The 18839-nt window shown below is 48.2% G+C and overlaps 1 protein-coding gene across 11 annotated transcripts in view; it reads left to right on the top strand.

Moving 5' to 3' along the window:
- The window catches only part of Aopep (aminopeptidase O (putative)), a 305721-nt gene extending 286882 nt beyond the window's left edge, over nt 1–18839 (top strand). For 4 of the 11 annotated variants that reach the window (XM_076938857.1, XM_034510362.2, XM_076938858.1 and 1 more), the window contains 4 exons: nt 993–1109; nt 13256–13342; nt 15209–15353; nt 18302–18839. In XM_076938857.1, the coding sequence (XP_076794972.1) occupies nt 993–1109; nt 13256–13342; nt 15209–15349 (345 nt within the window). In that variant the 3' untranslated portion in view covers nt 15350–15353; nt 18302–18839. Of the gene's footprint in view, nt 1–992; nt 1110–13255; nt 13343–15208; nt 15354–17123; nt 17313–17639 lie in introns of those variants that run through there. The other 7 variants (XR_013111996.1, XR_013111998.1, XR_013111995.1 and 4 more) reach the window with 6 other exon arrangements.

The raw sequence follows: 18839 nt of genomic DNA, 5'->3' as shown, positions 1-18839 counted from the left end.
TGTGTGGGGTTGTGAGCTTTCTGCTTGGGAGAAAAACAGTATGCAGGTGTAGCTTCGCTTGGGCTCCCATGTAGCAGTTCTCAGATTTGCAAGCTGGAGTTGTGTTCAGTGACTGAACCCAGGAGGGGTACTCAGGTTAGGCATATGGGTGACTTTAGCCACTGCCACAGCAAAACCAAGAGAAGCAGTTAGGTGACTTGAGGTAAAGGGGCCTTAGTTGGGGCTCATGGGAAGATACTGGGCAGGAGGGTGTCTAGCCTGTGGCCTTTAGACAAAGCATATAGTTTAGGGCAAAAAGGAGAGACAAGAGGAGAGAAGCTGAAAAGTTAATGGCTTTTGAGTAATAGAGATTGGCAGTTAAAATCATGGTGTCCGTAGGCACCCTCTGATGGCCTAGTGTTGGCCTCCAGAAATTTGGTTTGTGTGTGCTTTTTTGCTTGTCTGCAGCCTGTAAAGTGCATTGTAGTACCTTATATGCACAAATTATAAACAGACTGCTCATGAAGGGGAGGGGCTGTGAGCGGAGGCAGTTGGTACACTGTGATTATTTTTCAGGGTTCTGCAGGTGCCTTGTAGGCCTACGTGGATCAGAAAGAAATCTGAACCTACCTGCCTGCTTAACTCCTGTGAATTTGCCTAAAGTTGGGTACCCTCTTGAGTCCTTGTAGAGCCAGAAACATTTCTTGGCATATGCATGCCATAAAGGCAAGGCCATCATGAGGCATTGTGACATTAAGACGAGTGCCATTTTAATCTTCTCTAAGCACATACCCAATATGATAAACCAGGGAAACAGCTTCGCCAGACCCCAGGATACGACTCTTTAAGGCTGCAGACAACCCTGATGTGTGAGAAAGTCAGCAGGTGCTCTCTCCAATCTTCAGACATTAGGAGGGCCATGTTTTCCTGGCCCTGAGGTTCTTGCTCAGAACCTTGCGATTAACTTCTTGATGCCTACATGACATTTCAAGGACTGTTTCTTTTGTCCTTAGCTTTCTCCAGACCAAATCATCTTGCTTTTGGAGTGGCTCTTAGAGCAGAAGACCCTGAGCCCCCAGACACTGCAGTGTCTCCAGCAGACGTACCATCTCCAGGAGCAGGATGCAGAGGTAACACAGCTGAAACTATGCGCCCCACTGATGGGAAAGCAGTGAGCCCACTGCAGCCCCAGCCTGTGAGCTGCTGCTGGCTATCGTGTGACTGGAGTATGTAGTATGTGCTTGCTTTAGGAGTCAGGGGCTGGGCTTCCAGCCACACTTCAGCAAGTGCCTGCCCTTTTCCAGGGTCTCCTGTGGTGACGTTGTACATGAAATGGTTGGAGGCCTGACTGTTCCATCCTACTACATAAATGATAAAGACCTAGACAAGTCTTCCAAAGGCTTGAGCTACGGGCTAGAGTTTTTTGAATTAAGGCTTGGGCCGGTCATTTCGTGCTCTGGTGGTGCCTCCTTTCCCTTGTTCATTAAGGAAACTCAGCTCAGATGTGTGGGAGCGGCTCAGCTGCGCTCAGCTAGGACAGGAAAGAAGCCATGTGTAACGGAAATGAAAAACGCATCTAGCAGCCATGGTTTAAAAAGTAAAGTTGGATGGCTGTGGTGATGCAGTATGATGTGAGCCTTAATATATTTGTTTATTAAGAACACAGTACAGATCCTAGATGGATTCCAGGTTTGAAAAAAATATAAAATCATAAATATTTAATGTATTTAATCATCATAAGAAAAAGTTCAAAGAGAAATGGTCTTTGACACAGAGCACTGAGATGCAAAGAATATAAGACCCCTTAACTCTGAGCTGTGTGCGCTGCAGTCAGCAGCCACTAGCACCTGGGGTGTTTAGACACTTAGCCCGCCTGAGTCGGGCGTGCACAGGTATGAGGTGCACGTGGGACCAAGGATGTGTTCAGGTGCTTGTTATGCATTACAGTCTATTTTTGAACTTCTGTTCTAGATCAGTTTTGCTGATGTGAAATGTTATAGTGGCTTTTACAGTCAGTAAAGTAGCTTACACTGACAAACAATTCCTTAGTAGCTCACTGGGAAGGTGGACTTTGTTACACATTTTACAAGCCCATAGATTTAGGAGCAGTGGAAAGAAGTCCATAGGGAGACACTGGTACCTTTTTTTACCTCCCAAGAATAGATCAAATTTGTTTGTTTCTGCTCCTAGCCTTGTTTATCAGAGACTCCAAATGCCAGACTTACTTTTAATTAGTGTTTGAAAGACCTTGCTATTTATAGGCAAAGAGTTGTGTTTTGGCGGGGTTGGATCCCACTGGAGTTGAGGCTCCTGCCAGCCTGCACTGGCTGGGTGGGAGGGTCAGAGCAGGTGCTGAACACCTGTCCCTTGATGCCAGGAAGCCATGAGGCTTCACTCCCCTTCTCCTCTCTCTTGTTGTCATGTCACACATCCTGTCTTATTTTACAGCCTGAGACAGTTACTGTGTATCATTCCTTAAACCTTTGAGAAGGAAGTCAGTGTCTCCCTTTTCTGTAAATATCAAAAACTTTATCTTACTGCCCAAAGGCAGGACACTTGATTCTGCTGTGATCCTTGGTGCCTGGGTATCCTGGCTTCCCTTACACGCTCATGATCTGACTGTAGCATATGTCACTTTGAATCCGAAAAGCAGCATGATTTTCAGCAAACATGTTGTTTTCTAGAAACTTCTAATTTTAAGTGTGCCTTCTTGGGACTAGGCAGCAGGAACTAAGGTGAACGAACCATCAGCTACTTTCATTTGAGTGACAGACACTCCACAGGGGAAAGAGTTATTCCTTGGTGGGAACAGTCTTGAGGTTTCTGACTTGGTTTCCACTATTTCCCTGTGACTGAGCAAGCAAGGGAATTCTTTCTAGTTGTCAGGGTTCTCAGATATGGAATAAGTAGGAGTCACTTGAAAGATGGCCAGAGACCTCTGTAGCGGGTTATGAGCCCAGCCTCCTCAGAGAAGGGGCACGGTAAGTTAGGCCTCCAGTGTTCTGTGCAGGTCACTGTCCAAGCTCTAGGTCTGGTGTTGACTAAGGAGTCTGTGATTATAGTGAGAGTTTTCTAGGACCTGCTGAAAGGCTGCCCTCCCATTCCTCCTGATGGCCTGAAGGTATATGTGGTTGAGAAGGGAACCTGCTGCAACCTGTGGCTCCACCTGGCCATGTCCCCCATGACAAAATGCTATGTACCCCTCCTTTGGACTTAGCCCTCAGCTCACTTTAGGCAACTTGTGTGTGAAGGCCAGCCACGCTGAACATTTTAGACTGGACATAACCTTGGTCTAAAGCATCTTCAATATTTTTCTGTCTGTGTTTCTTTATTTAACAAAATCCATGTATACATGTACGACAGCTCATCTCTTCAGAAAGTGGGAAGCTCCGTAATGTAACATGAAAGGAAGGCTGTTATCAGCAGCACATAGCAGCAGGAGCAGCAGGGCAGGTTCCCAGCCAGCTTGGGCTGCGTAGTGAAACCAGCCTCAAACTACCACAGAAAAGGGAGCAGAGAGCCACAGGACGGCACAGGAGTCAGAGTTAGCACAGTGGCTTGCTTTCATCCCAGCACTCTGGAGGCAGATGGGTGGATCTCAGTGAGTTTGAGGCCAGCCTGGTTTACACAGACCCTGTCTCAAAATAAAAGCAAGAAAGCAGAATAGTAGTGTATGCCCATCCCTCAATACTACTTTGTGGTTGATTTCTAAGCACTCAGGTCCAGGGCTTGGTGCTGGTCAGGACATGGACTTTGCAGCGAGCCGTGTTCAGGTGCTGATACACACACTTTCTCTTCCCCTGGCCGCATTTTCTGTCTCAGCACAACATTATCTCAACTGTACTGCCAGCCCTGAGGAGTGGGAGACTTGATGAAATCATCTTTGCTCTGGGGTTTTATATCTGATTTTGTTTTCCTTGGAAACTATGTGCTGTGTCTGAGCACGTCATTGTCGGGGCGAGCTAGCATATGGAGCCCTCAGTTGGAGGTCCACACTCTTCACCAGCTCTCCAGACCCCTCTCTTTTGGTGACTTGGGAAAAGGCTCCTAAGCCTTGATTTCCTGGGGATTAATGTGAAGACATAAATACTTTCTTCACATAATTGTTAAAAAGGTAAGATGAGGAACCATGCAAGACTATTAAGAAAACACGAACAACCCATGGTTGGGTTTATCAGGTTGTTTCTGGGCTGTCTTGCCAGGGGTGGAATCTAGGGCTTTGCGCATGCTGGGTACATGCTTGACCACTGAGCCACAACCCAGCTGAGCATGACTGTTGGTTAATGTAGGTTTTGTTCATGGGAAGGCTTTTTCTTAGCTGATAGAGTCTATGCTGTCTCTTAAGTGCTGTATTTTTTTTTTTTTTTCACCATATACTAAAGCAGAAAGAGAGAAAGCTTAGCCACTGGGTGTGTGTCGTCTTCCTGCTTGGGACAGCCTATTTTACTTGTGGTCACAGAATTCTTGGTCTTTGGGTTAATGGTGGTTTGGCATGTGTTTTGCCCCTGGGGTAGGGATAGGGATGGGGTGGGGGTGGAGATGAGGTGGGGATACTCCAAAGCAAGGTTTCTTGGCTCCCACTTTCTGATACTTCACAGTTCCGTGTTGGGAGTGTTCAGCATCCGTGGCTCCTCTGTGTATGAGGTTCCCTCTCTCCCACTGTAGGACTTTAAATGTCCCCAGATATTGCCAGATATTTCCCGAGGAGCAAAGCCCCTGTTAAGCTCTGCTCTAAGATAGCAGTGGGTTCAGAAAAGGCAGTTTTTAAAATCTCATGGTGAATTGTCTAACACTTGGTGACAGCCTAGGATGTGATAGCTGACAACATTTAGAAGCCACCTGGAGCCCACTCTGCCCCACCAAAAGCTTTAGAGAATGGAACTTTGGGAGAGGTGGTTTTCTCTGATAGAAGAGGAAGACAGGCCTGCAAGGGAAGGTGGCAGCAGGCTAGTACTGAACAGTGAGCCCGTGCTGTGGGGCACAGAGAAAGCATCTGTAAGCATCTGCAGCACCACCTCTGTGTGGGTGACTGGTGCTGGTACCTCCTGATTTCAGAACCAGTTTGAAAGGTGTCACTTCTGAATGTAAAGTCTTGGAAGAGAAACCCATAACTGTCCTGGATCCAGTGCAAGTCTCATGTCTGCTTCAGTTCTCTCGGCTGGCACTAAGCCTTTAATGGTATTAAAAGTCATCAAATGAAGCTCTGTGTGTATAGGGACGGGGGTGGTGGTGGTGAGGAAAGACAAGGCTCTGCCTTGATCACAGGAACGGGTCAAACACAGGCAAGATGAGTGTCCTGCTCACTTTGTTTGTGTTGGACATCTGTCACCCCCCTAGGCCCTCACTGTACACTCTGTTAGCATGCTAGTATGGTAGCTGCAGCAGCTGAAACACCACTCAGTGTGGCACCACAGACAGAATGACAGACACATGTCCCTCTTTCATGTCTGTGTGTGCATTCTTGTGCTGGGGTTGGGTCAGCCTCAGGAGTTATTCCTCAGGAGTCATCCGTTTTGTCTTGTAAGACAAGGTCTCTCACTATTAGGCTAGGCTGGCTGGCCAGTAAGCCTCTGCCTCTGTCTCTGTCTTTGTAGTTGCTGGAATTAGAGGCCCACCATTCCTCTTATTTGCAAGGCAAGAACTTTACTTCTTGAGCTATCTTCTCAGTCTCCACATGTCACTCCTAACACTGGCTTAGGAATTTACAAACATGTCTGTACAGCAGCAACTGAAGTAAGGTCTAATTCTCTTTATTAGAAAAATAGTGTTCAAGTTACAGTCCTTTGGGAGCAACGAGCAGTGAGGGAGAGGAGGAGCAGTGGAGTAAAGCAGGCTGTAAGTTTTGTGTGGCTCACACACCACAGCTGACAGTTCTTTGGTCTCTCAGGAGAAAGAGCAGGCCAGTACCTACCATTGTGAACACCCCTGAACAGTTCTTAGCTGGCAGTGCCATCAGCCTGTAGCCCTGCAATGTCTGTGCCTCTCGCCACCAATGAGCCCTCTTTAAAGCAAGTAAATCTAATTTAAGCACACAAATTGAAAAAGCAGGGTTGTTTATTGCAATGTAGACTTATTAACTTACAAAAGCCCCAAGCCTTCGTCTTTCTGTTTACAGATATAAAATGAAACTCCAAATGAAGTTTAATGGGCTTCCCAGATCATGTTCCCTGTACAGATTTTTTTTTCCTTTAGCAGTAAATTTCAAAATCAAAAGGACTGGAAAAGAAAGGGGCTTCCTGTCATAAATAGGATGGGTGGTATTCTTCAAAGCATTTTATAGCTTCCAACTGTGCATTATAATTTCAAAGTCACTGAAAGCATTCTCCATTTGCAGAAGCACTGTCCATTCAGAAGCATGCTGCAAGCAGGCACTGTGCTTGGCTGCCAGTAGGATCAGTGGCTAAATGTCTTGCTTTCACCAACTTGCCACAGGATCCTGCAGCATTGCCACCTAGCGACACAGCAGCCAGCTTGGTCCCCCTGTTGGCCCACCCCAACACTGGCTCTGTAACAAAGCTAAAGGCTTCTATTTGAGACTGACTTTCTAACTGTTACAAACATGACGTGAGGATTTAAGTTGCCATAACTGTTGGTAGTCGTAGTCACTGAAATTCTAGGCTTTTCTAATAATTATGCATGAATGTTTGAAAAACACAAAGGGTGTGCCAATGCAGCAGTAAGCAAACTCTGTGGAGGCTGGGTTCTTCCTGGAGCATGCCGGCGTAGGCACTAACCACTGAGCCGCAGCCATTGCCCTGGGGGTTGATAGCTGATTCATTGTTGTAACTTCATGTAAAACACTGGTATAGAGAAAAAAAATCTGATAACAGGTGTGTGTTAGGCAGCTGTTAGTCCAGCAAATGCCTTAGATAATCAGCTTGTAAAGAGAACAGGTTCCGTTTGGCTCAGGCTGTGGTTCCAGCCCCTGATTGGTTAGCCCTATGACTCTGGGCCTGTAGTGGGAGCATAACACAGGGCAGACCCACATGTCTACAGCCAGAAACTTCTGCTTTTGCTGGCTGCGCTCATTCTCTCTGCACTAGCATCACCCTCCGTGCCTGGCCACCACAGCACTGGACCAGCTCCTGTACTGTTCCCACAGGCCAATGAGACGGCAGGATCTCCTCTTTAATAATCCTCAGAATGAATGCTGAGACTGGAATTGGAACTGGAGAGACAGCAATAGGACTTGGGGATGGGGACCAGCACTCAGGGCCACCCTACATGTTGTGCTGGGTCCATCCTGAGGTTTCAGGAATTCCCACCTGGATGCCCATTGACACAGTAGGTTTGGGGAGGAAACACTTGGCTAGCACTGTACAACCTAGGCCAGTATAGCCCATAGTCTGTTCTGTAAATAATGGTTTAAGTGACCAGCTGTGCCTGTCCTGTTCTTCAGGGGCAAAGCCAAATGGCTAGAGGACCAGTGATACCCTGCATCTGGACTTGAACAGAAAGACTGTGTCAGGCCCTACGGTCAGAGCAGAGGCCTTGGGTTGGAAGGAGAGCTAGGCTGGGTATCAGCTGTGACTAGGAGAGATCCCTGATGGTGGTCAGGGTTGTAGCCCTGAAGTTGAGGCACAGTTCAGGAATAGCAGCAGACTTCTAGGTGGCAATGCTTTAAGATTGTAGACATCAGAAGAGCAGGGTTCCTCTGTGCTATTTCCAAGTGAAGAGCCTATCAGCTCTGAGGGAGCTTCTAGTTCACAGTAACCTTGTACGTGGGGCAGAATTGCCACATAGCTGGGGTTGGTTTGAGTCCAAGTGAGTTCTCTGTACAAATGGTTTTGGAAATTCCCAGAATTCAGCCCCTGGATGTACTTCCCAGAGGTGGTGTGAGCACTGACCCCAGGGTCTCTTCCTCCCAGCGGTCATCCAGGCCCCACTCTCTCTTCTTATGGCCAGGCCTGGTCTGTCTTGAGCTGTGTGGTCCCCACCACTCCCTGCTCGCTCCTGGATCCCACCTTGTTTTCTAGCCAATCCCTGGGATGAGAACAGTTATCTTGTAGGTCCTGCCCTGTCATCTGGACACACATTCCCATGTGTTACTGTCTCCAAAGTCTCACAGATTCAATAGTCAACTTCTGTAGTAGATTAGAAGACACATTTACTCTGCAGTCACCTGAAGTATCTAATCTATAGTCTTTCAGGCATTGCCCCCCACCTCCTAGGAAGGCCACACTCTTCTGGGTCTCACTTTAGGGAGGTAGATTTGCTCAATTTCCCACAAAATAGCAGGCCACAACATTTACTTAATATGTTAACTACTAGTATTAAAACAATAATAAAAACTCAGTGTGTTGCTTATAGGAAAATGTTGAAAAAATAACTTATCTCTGTGTGCACATGTTTGCATATGCTCTGGCATAGCTATGTGTATACCTGTGCCTGGCCTTCTGTCCATCCCTTCCCCCATGCCTTCGTAGCTAGCTGCCCCTACTATTTTTGGACTGGATGAGCCACACCCCATGTTTGTCTGCTCTGATTCCTTTTAGACCCTGGCTGACTATAAGCCCAGGACGCTCAGACCCGTTGCCACAGCACATCCTGGTGACAGTCCCACTGTAAGACCCAGCACTGTTATGTGAATTACCTGGCAGGTATAATTGTCTGGCTTCAGATGCAGTGCTGACATGAATGCTTGTGTAGACCTATCCTCCATGTGCCCTTCGTCTCATCTGTACCCAACCCAGAGAGCACGTGAAGCACCACATACACAGACCCCTGTGCTGGTACAGGCCCTGGAGGCCCACAAATTTCTGGAATCCATTTCTGGTCATATAGGTAGCAACTCTATATGAAAACCCACTATCTAAGCTGAGCATCCCGGAAAGTAGTTTTTCTAAGGTTTTTCGGAGTGCGAGTGTGTGTGTGTGTGTGTGTGTGTGTGTGTGTGTGTGTGTGTGTGTGTGTGTGTTTGAGGTGGAGTTTCACTATGTAGTCCTGGCTGGCCTGGGATACTCTATACAGACTAAACTGGCCTCAAACTTGAAGAGATCTGCCTGCCTCTGCCTCATGACTGTAGGAATCAGAGGCACACACCACATGCAATGCTTTGTTACACATGTAAGAATCAACTTATGGAAGTCTCCAGTAACCCAGCTTCTTTCTCCTGTCATTTGTGAGCCATTTCCTGTGCTCATATACATGGGCACCTGTCCCTCAGCCTGAGGCAGTAAGGGCCAGCTGGCTGTAGGCTGTGCCTCTCTCTCTATGCCCCACTCAGGGCTGTCTGCTGTCTGTATTCAGCTCAGAAGAGAAGAGAGAGCGAGTTCTTGGTAGTCATGTGTCCAGCCAAAACACAGACAACACAGGCAGGAGTCACTCAATTTCATGTCCAGGACTGACTGAATTGGTCTTTCCCTGCCACATACTCAGGCCTCCACCCTTCCCATGGCCTCTGCCATCTTGGTCTGGCCTGACCATCTGAGTGCTATTTCAGACTAAGCGTTTGCTAACTCCAGACTTGCTGGGGATTCCTAGCAAAAGTTTTAGATGACCTGAATTTTAGTTGCTGTTTAAATCATTAAATTTCAATTCCACTAAAGGTTGATAAAACATAAATGTTTAAAGTGTATTTTTCCAAGTGTAGTGGGTCATACCTATAATCCCAGAACTTGGGAAGCAGCCTTGAGCTACACTGGAGATTCTAGATCAACCTGGGCTAACTAGCTAAATTATGTCTAAGACAACCCAAGGAAAGTGTGCAGCTAGACCATTTAGAGCACACACATAAACACAAATGCTAAAACTAAAAGAACAGAATTGAAAAACTGTAGGAAGGATAATCAGTAAATTCTACTAGAACCATTCAGAAACCCAAGCAAAATCACCATGGCCACAGTCATGATGACTGCTGAAAAGCTTGCAGTTTGGTCAAGAGCTAATCTCCCTGACATTCAGATCACCCTACAGACAAATGGAGGGATTTGGGGAGAGCCAGTGATCCAATAAGAGAAGGTAAAGGTTTGCTCACCAACCAGACTGAGAAAGAGTGGTTCCGCCTTCTAAGATGGAGGCTGCCCTCACAAGATTCCTTCCTGGGGCTCCAGTTCTCTGTCCCTGTTGGCTCTTCCAGAAACAGCTCTCAGCTCCTTTAGAGCTAGTTGGTGTGACAGTGTCCTCTGCGCATCCACTTTCCCACAGCCCTGCTACACCTGGTAAATAGTCCTTCCTACGAGCTGTCTCCACTTGTCAGAGGCTGATAGCCCCGGAGACCACAGGAGCAGCTCAAGATGTGCAAACTGCAAAAACTGATAATAGGAGTGTGAGTCACGGAAGGGTTTTTAGCAGTGTCTTTCAGAATGCAGAGGTGCCTGCCGCTTGGTCTCCTAAGGCTGCAGCATCAAACTGAGCAGAGCAGGAGACAGCACACACCTGGTTTCATGGCTTTGCAGGTTGTCTTCCGCCTTCACGGTTACAGGCACCATCTCTCTTAGTGTTGAGGCTCTGCTTGCGGAGTATTGACTCCCTGCCAGTGTCAGGCTAGGAGGGAACTTATGTCACTTCTGAAGGGCACCAAAGTCTGTGATCTGGAGGAAGGCAACCCAGCCATTCACTGGTGTGTGCTTGCACTGGGGTAGCAGGTGTTAGCCTATGTGAGGGGATGGATTGTGGGTGCTTGTGAGTTTGGAAGAGAAAACTAGGATGTTCTTTGTTGCCCCGAGAACTAAAAAGAAAACTAAAAGTGCTTGCGTGAGTAGAGACTGGGGCACAGCATCTCTGTGGTGTCTTCCAAACATCCTGTCTTTGGAATACTGAAATGCATGTAGTCCTCACTGATGAAAAGGCTGTTTTGTCCTGCTCTCTGTGGGGTGGGAGACACAGTCTGTCCTTCCTGGATGCCATGTTAGCTAGCCTTCAGGGGTCAGAAGATCGGCTCTCTCATTAGTCACAACAACAAAGCGTTTCTAACTGTACAAGAAGTGGAAATGCTGACTTCATGTTGTGAAAGAGCCTCTGTGACATGGCCTCCTGAACCCTCACATAGCCCAGCAGGGCTGCTGGAGCCTCCTGCCCCCTCCCGCCGGGGCCTTTTGCTAATCACAAATGGGTCCTGGTGTATGCATTGTTTCTTCTCTGTGTATAAATAAGAGGAAAGCACAGAAAGGAAAATGAAGGACTAGAGATGTCACTCAGTGGGTAAAAGTACTTGCCTAGCATGCACAAAGCCTTGGGCTCGACACACTGCTGCATAACCAGACACAGCGCCCCACACACACTTGTAATCCTGCCACCTGGAAAGTGGAGGCAGGAAGTGAGAAAGTTCAAGACCATCCTTGGCTCTGCATTGATTTCAAGGTCAGCTCAGGCCACATGAGACCCTGCCTTGGGTGCAGGCAAACTACTTGGGAAGTTTTTTTTGTTTTTTTGTTTTTAATCTAGATTCTTGTTTCCCTACCCTCGTAGCTTATCATGTACACAGGCCCCAGGCTCACAGACTCCCTGCCTCCTTTCTGTCACCAGAATCAGGGACATTCTGACTACATACATGTCCTGTGGACCGCCCAGCAATTGATGGTATGAAAGCTGTCCTTCCTCTGAGGACCTCTCTCTCTGCTTGGTTTGTCCTCAGAGCTCCATCATCTGCTCTCCATGTATGGCATTAATAACTGAATAAATCTCTTACCCAAAGAGCACTTAGTCTCACTGTTTCACCCCAAGCCTCAATCCTGAAGCTTTCTAATGCCCTCTACTCTCAAAATAAAACCTGAAATATAACTTGCACTTTTAGAATGACAAAAGTTGTAGCAGCTAAGGTGTTTGAGCCAGGTCTAGCAGAGCTCTCATGTGTGTGTCATTATTAAAAGTGGGTACAGGTATTTTGGTGTTGAGAAAAGTGAGGTTCTTTCCCTGGGCCTGAGCAAGTGGCAGAACAGTAGATACCCTCCAGTGACTGTCATACCAGGGTCTCCTGGCTAGTGCTCATTACCAAAGCTCACAAACAAAAGGTTCTACTGCCAGGCTGTGGATGTGGCTAGGCCATTGGAAAGACCTTGAAGTAGGAGGAAAGGGGGAGGCACAGACAACCCTGGGGACCGTCGACCCAGTGCCCTGCACATTTGGTTCTAGAGTCATCTCTGAACCAGATGACCATAGTCCAGGTGCTGCCCCCCCTGGCTGGAGCACAGGAAAGCTAATTCTTTATGGGTTCTTAGGGGCTCCCCCACCCCACTCCCACTCCTGTGCATTATTAAATTCTGGAAGTCCTGTATAGTGATGTGATTTGCATGGGGCCTAGCCAAAATGTCGACATTTATTCCAGACTGCAAATGGATCAAAGGCAATAAAAACAAGGGTAACATGAAGACACTTTAAACTTTACCGGCAGATACTAAAGCAGTGATGTAGCATCCACTGACTGGCTGGCTGCTCACTGGCATAGCTCAGACAGCTTGCTGGCAACAGTTGTGGCATTGAGAACCAAACAGGCAGAATCTCCTGGTTTAAAAAGAAAATTAATGTGGGGGCTGGAGAGATGGCTCAGCAGTTAAGAGCACTGACTGCTCTTCCAGAGGTCCTGAGTTCAATTCCCAGCAACCACATAGTGGCTCACAACCATCTGTAATGGGATCAGATGCCCTCTTCTGGTGTGTCTGAAGACAGCAACAGTATACTCAACATACATAAAATAAATCTTTAAAAAAATATGCCTGGACACAGAGAGATGGCCCTGCAAGGCCCTTGTGGTTGGTGGCTTTACTGGTGTCTGACAGGCAGCGGGTGCCTGTAAGAGGCAGGGCAAGAGGGTCCTGGCAAGTTCCTGCAGGCAAACCTGTAGGACTGTCTTTGAAAAGAGCATGACTTTTCTATGTGGCGAATGTGAGTGGGCCAGCTCAAGAGCAGCCTGCTGGGGCCTCTCCATAAATCTCAGCAGAGGAACCCTGGCTTGGTGTGAACTCGAAGTTGGCATCTTCCTACATACTGTGTTTCAGTTGTTAAAACTGGCAACACTGAACCAAACATGGAGTACGGGCCTGACCCGCATCCCTGTTTGCATTTCCCTGTTCACTGTGCACAGCTGCAGTTGCGTATGGCACAGTGAAGCTGCTGCCTGGAGCTTCGTGTGCATTCTACTACTGTTGGCTGGCAGTCCTTGTACTTGGGAGCTCCAGTCCTCACTTGTAGGAAGAAATGAAATGCAACTGTCCGTTGAGCCACACTGTCTGCAGAAGTGCCCCATGCTTGGGTGAAATCGCAACACAGAGGCTCTTTATCCTCACATTATCCTGGCAGAGCAGCATTGCTTACCAGGTTTCCTGTCTTGTTTCCCCAGGTTCGCCATCGATGGTGTGAACTGGTTATTAAGCACAAGTACAAAAAGGCATATGATCAGGTCGAAAGGTTCCTACTGGAGGATCAGGTGAGTGTAATCTTCCAAGAGGTGGAAACTGACCACCATTACCAGTCCCAAGTTCTCCACATCCCTGTCAGAACAAATATCTGAAAGAGTTTTGAAAACTTTGAAGGGCTGGTTAGCATCTGAGGGTCATGGGCAGTTGTGAGCTGATCCTCCCTCAGTGTTCTCACAGAACCCTGTCCTCTGCCCTGGCTGTGGATAGAATGTGGCATTAGGTGAGGCTTACCCTAGAACTCTCTGCCCAAGGCCACTGCTTAGCAACACCATGGGTCCATCCAGTTTGAAGAGGTTCTAATTGCAAGCACAGCACATGTGTGAATCATCTGGGAGACCCTTGGATCACCTATTGGGAAGTCACACCATGTCATCCCATGCCAGGCTCTGCGTAGCCTGTGTATTTCCTCCATTTAAGAATGTCCTAGGAAGCAGTCTCCTGCCTCAAATCTCAGGCTCTCTGTGTGTGTGTGTGTGTGTGTGTGTGTGTGTGTACACATGTGTATGTGTGTGTGGTGTCCATAACCTCATGTGCCACCTCTCTGGTCTGTGGCACATTTTGGGGTCATCCCTCAGGGTACCTCCTCTGACGTTTTGTACCTCATGACATGATTTCCCCCATGTTTTGTCCCACTCCCAACCCCAGCCTGTGCCTCTGGTCAGCCTGTGTGCAAACTGCAGACTGATGGGCCAGAGCCACTTTGAGTGGGATGGAGAGTTGGGGTGTGGTGGACAAAAGGACTTTTGACAGAGTCTGAGGACAGGGTCAGCCAGCAAAGTGAAGGCTGGCTATTCCCAGAAAGAAAAGGATGTGACTTTTTTTTGCAGCCGAAATGTCACATTTGCACAATGGAGTAAGGATTGTTTGAGAAAGCAGGAACAGAGCTAAGGGCAGCTCAGTGGAACAGCTATGCCGTCCACTGTACAGGGACCTCCACTCCTCAGCCCTTGCAGGAAAGTACTTTCAAAGCCAACACTGAGGTTTTTATCTTATGCTGCCTTTGAAGCACTTGCATCTGAAGCAGAATGTAACCCTTGGGAATCCATAGAGCAAGAAAGCAGGCAGAGCTTGCAGAATGCAGTTGGCTGTTTTTAATGTTGGCACAGTGCAAATTCAAGCTGTTGTAACATTGCTTTCAAAGCAGAAGAGCCAAGAGTCTGGAAGTTTAGTGGCTAGGTTAAGACCAAAGTGATGGCGTCTGCCTTGCCTGCACTGCTGGGCTAAGTGGTCTCTGTGGCCTGTTAGGTGATGGACTTGGTGAAGGAGTTCATGCCAGCTGCCCTATAGGGTGCACTGACCTGACAGACAAGGTTTTCCATAGTGACCATTTTGGGAGCGCTCTGCTCTGCCCAGAGTATTCCTGACAATAGCCACCATGGGACGGGTTGCCACTCAGGCACCAGAGTCTATTGACAGAATCAATAGAATTCTGTGTTTCTATTACTGGTTTTTTGTTTTGTTTTGTTGGTTGGTTGGTTTGGATTTGGGGGGGGGGGTTGTTGGGTTTTGGCTTTTTGGTTTTTTGTTTGTTTGTTTTTTGTTTTTTTGAGACAAGATGTCATTGTGTGACTTTGGGTAGCTTAGAATTTACCGTGTAGACCAGGCGGGCCTTGAGTTCACAGAGATCTGCATATTCTGCCCCCCAGTGCTGGGATTAAGGCTTGTGCTACCATGTTCAGTTTCCATAGAGTGTTGATAAAGACAATGGAGACAGAGTTGAAAGTGCAAACTGCAGTTGGTCAGCTGCTTGGCAGAAGGTTCTCTGTCCTTTGTGTTTTTAGACCAGCTTGTGTAAAGCTATACAGACAAGTCCCCATAAACACGTACAGCGCCTTACCTCTTCCCCATTCCTCTCTGGCCCCCGTGGTCTGCAGGCCATGGGCATATACCTATATGGGGAACTGATGGTGAGCGAGGATGCCAGGCTGCAGCAGCTTGCCCACAGGTGCTTCGAGCTGGTGAGGGAACACATGGACAAAGCATCAGCCCACGTGGTGACCGAAATGCTGTTCTGAAAAGGTAATTCTCTCTCTCCTTTCTCCTCCTAACCATCCAGGTCAGTTGGTAAGCCACAGCACCAGAGGGCTGCCAAACAGTCTTGAGGAGCAAGCAGGGTGGGTCCCCAAGAGCAGGAAGGCTCAGAATCTCTGGAGCCTTCTTCTGGAAATACGGGTGTAAAGCAGGTGTCCTGCTGAAAGAGAATAGCCCTCTAGCCCTGCTTTAGCCACCTTGGATTTTTGCACAGATCCACAGGCTTCAGGGTCAAGGTCAGCACAGTGGTCCGTGGCCTCATTGCTCCAAGCTTCAGCTTGCAGGCATCTCTCCTAGAGGCTGTGTAAACCTGAGACTCCTTGACCTCGTGTCCTCCTGACCTGTAAAGTAAGCAGCAGAGTATTCCTGCCCATCCCCCTTGCTCAGTGACACTTGGTGAGGTAGGCAGCAGGTCTTCTCTGCCCCTCCTTCCAAGTGATACCTGTGGCCTAAGGGCAAGTATGTTTTCATCTTGTGCTGGAACAGGATTTATCCTGGCTCCCAGAGTCCTTGGCTGTGTTGTTACTTGCCGCCTCTGTAGCCAACTTGTTGACCAGTAATGTATGTAGTTCAGCCACAGAGCATGGAGTTCTGAGACAGGTGTGGGTTAGTGTGTTCCTTTCACAGTCACAAATCATCATCTCTGCATTGTCTCAGTTATTGTCATGGTGGTACATAATGCTTACTTTTGTATATGTTTTTAAATTTTACATCAATCACTGCGTTCCTTTGTTGTTCTCTGTGATTACTAATGAATGACTATTTAGAATTGTGTTGCTAATCTTAACCCATTGTCAGATGTTAACTTTACATTTTCACATTTCACTTTTACAAAACCCATTTCTGTGCAATATGTTTATTTATCTGAAAGAACGACATTTATGAAGGGAAAACATGTTTAGTGAAGTATGACCATGTTCTTGCAGAAGAGCCGGGGCCCACCATAGTCAGGCAGAGAAGATAGTGGGGTAGAGTAAGCAACTGTACAGCCTGCTGAGCCCACAGCACAAGCTAGGATGGTGGCCTGTGTAGATGGGCAGACGGTGGGGGCCTCTTCACTGTCTTCTGCAGGCATGCTCTAGAATGTAAGCTAGACATTGTCAGTGGGTGGTGTGTAAAGGTCACAGTAAAGCCACTCTGTAGGTCCCTTGGTCTTAACTTGGGAGAGCCATGGAGTCACACAGTGACTCTTCTAGTATTTTTAGCCTCTGATGGAGGCCAACTTCCTAGCTCTTTTATGAACTATCTGCTGTCCCCCAGCTTATCCAACCAAATGCTTGGTCACAGCAGCCCCAGAGATGCTCCCTACACACCACACCCACTGTCAGACAAGTGCTTCATATTCGAGGGGCCCAGAGACATCCCGGGCCATTCAAAATCTGCAGTTTGAGAACAAGGTGTGTCCCCAGGGTTAAAGGCCACATACTCAGAGCAAGGATGGGCCCTAAGGTATTGGTCACATAGCTGATAAGTGCATCCCTTGTCCCCTGGTCCCCTATGCTCCTCTATACAGTGCAGCTAGCGCACTGAGCGACAACAGGCTGCACTGCTAGTGTGGTGGGCTCAGAGGCGGTGTGGAGGACACTCAGCGCATGTGGATGGGAGTGGTCGGGCATGGCGCTGCCCTCACCTGCTCTGGCTGCTTGGGTTCCTGGCATGCTGATTTGTGACTTGAGATTAAAATCACATTGCCAGGGATTACCACGCAACCATGACCTTGGCTGCTTCTGCAGAACCGTGGCTACTTTCTCTCTGCAGTTTGGAGAACAGAGGCACCTTGTGGCTCTTTGGAAACAAAAGAAACCAACAGTCTTCGAAGATGCTCACCAGCCCTTTAATTATGGCCGGCGATGACCTCTCTAACAAGGTGCAGAGCTTAGCTGATTGGTGAACAGTGATTGGTTTCCGCTTTGTTCACAGTGGCTAAGTTCTGCACCTGAAGAGAAGGTGAGATGGGGACAGTTAACTTGCAGCTGCCAGGCAGAGGCCACTGCCTGGTGGTCACTCCAGAGGAGGAGAGACCAGCCTGCCTCGAGGCTGTGTTGTCAAGAGTGCAAGCAGCGTGCTGACCACCCCTAAGTGTGTCTACAGAAAATACAGATCTACTGCTAATTAGTCCACTGTAATGTCAAGTGTATTGGAAGTCAGAAAACTAAAGCCAGATGCATCACTAAAGCTGAGCCAACCATGTCTCAGCTGATGCCACGCGTGAGGGTGGGGGATATGGTTCTGTTGTCCCTGCTGGGCGTGGTGAACTCTTTCTTGTATTTGCAGTCCAGGTCTCCATGTCTCCACAGTCGCTGGCAGGATGATGCCCAGGGCATGCCAGGAGGCACTGCCCAGCTGTGATTGGACCCGCCCTCCGGTGCCTACTGAGCTGATATCAGTTCTCATTTCACACACTGGCTCAGTTCAGCAGGAACAGGAGTCGAGCCCTTGAGCAAAAAGCCTACCCATCTGTAAGTGCCTGAGGCAGGCCTCCCACGGAGAAGAAGCTGAAGGGCCTGAGTGTCTGGTACCAGATCCAACCGCAGTGGTATCCCTCTGTGTGTGCTTCTGAGGTGGGGATTTGTAGAGTGCAGAACTAACCGTGGAAAGATTGCATCCCTAGAAGCAGGTAGAACAGAAGCTGAGTGTTTGCCACGTGGTTGAGGCAGAGCATGCCCTGTTATCTGCCGCCGTGAGCAGTGGGAGTGCTGGTCCCAAGGGCTCATTCCGTAGAGCCTTCTTTCATTGACCCTCTCTGGGCTTCACAGCCCTGCACGACCTGGCTGTGACTGTGCAGCCCTGGTCCAGGATTGTGAGGTGTGGCTCCAGTCTTGTCCCTATCCTCCCACAAAAGTTCCCTCTCAAGTAGAGGTCAGAAGCTGGGAGGAACTCCTTGCAGAATGGCTGTGGTGACTGGGTAATAAATTTTATTGCTGTTTCCTTCACAGGACAGATCACAGTGAGACTCTCTTTCATATACCTTCTCCTAGCCCTGGTGGGGCCAGGACTGCATTGACCCTGGACATCAAAGGGAGGATTATGTGGCTGCTAAGGTCATCAGCCCACAGCAGTGGTTGGTCCATCTTGGGCTTCTGGCTCCCAGAGACTGGGCTCCCGTGGCATGTATAAAAGGCAGAGCCTCATAAACTGTTGCACCTGGCAGCTGCCTTTGTTCCCAGTTCTAGAGAGACTGAGTCTGTACACTGGAATTGAGCTGTGACTTTAAGGCAGTCGTTCAGAAGAATGAAGGACACCCCCACCCCACCCCCCGCCAGGCAGATGGAGAACCGGCTGCCTGTTTCCTGTGAGTGCAAAAACTGGCTGCCATGCTCTGGGACTACAGAATCACATGACACCTCCTGTGGCTGGTCCCCAAGGATTCTGCAGAGCCCTTTTGATGTATTCAGTCAATAGAGCATTCCTGTTATTGAAAATGCAGGAAAGCATTTATTAAGATGTCTTAATAAAGTACTGGATTTGCTGGTG

The sequence above is a fragment of the Arvicanthis niloticus genome, chromosome 8, assembly GCF_011762505.2.
Source record: "Arvicanthis niloticus isolate mArvNil1 chromosome 8, mArvNil1.pat.X, whole genome shotgun sequence".
In the NCBI taxonomy this organism is placed as follows: domain Eukaryota; kingdom Metazoa; phylum Chordata; class Mammalia; order Rodentia; family Muridae; genus Arvicanthis; species Arvicanthis niloticus.
This window is presented reverse-complemented; position numbering and strand designations above follow the sequence as displayed.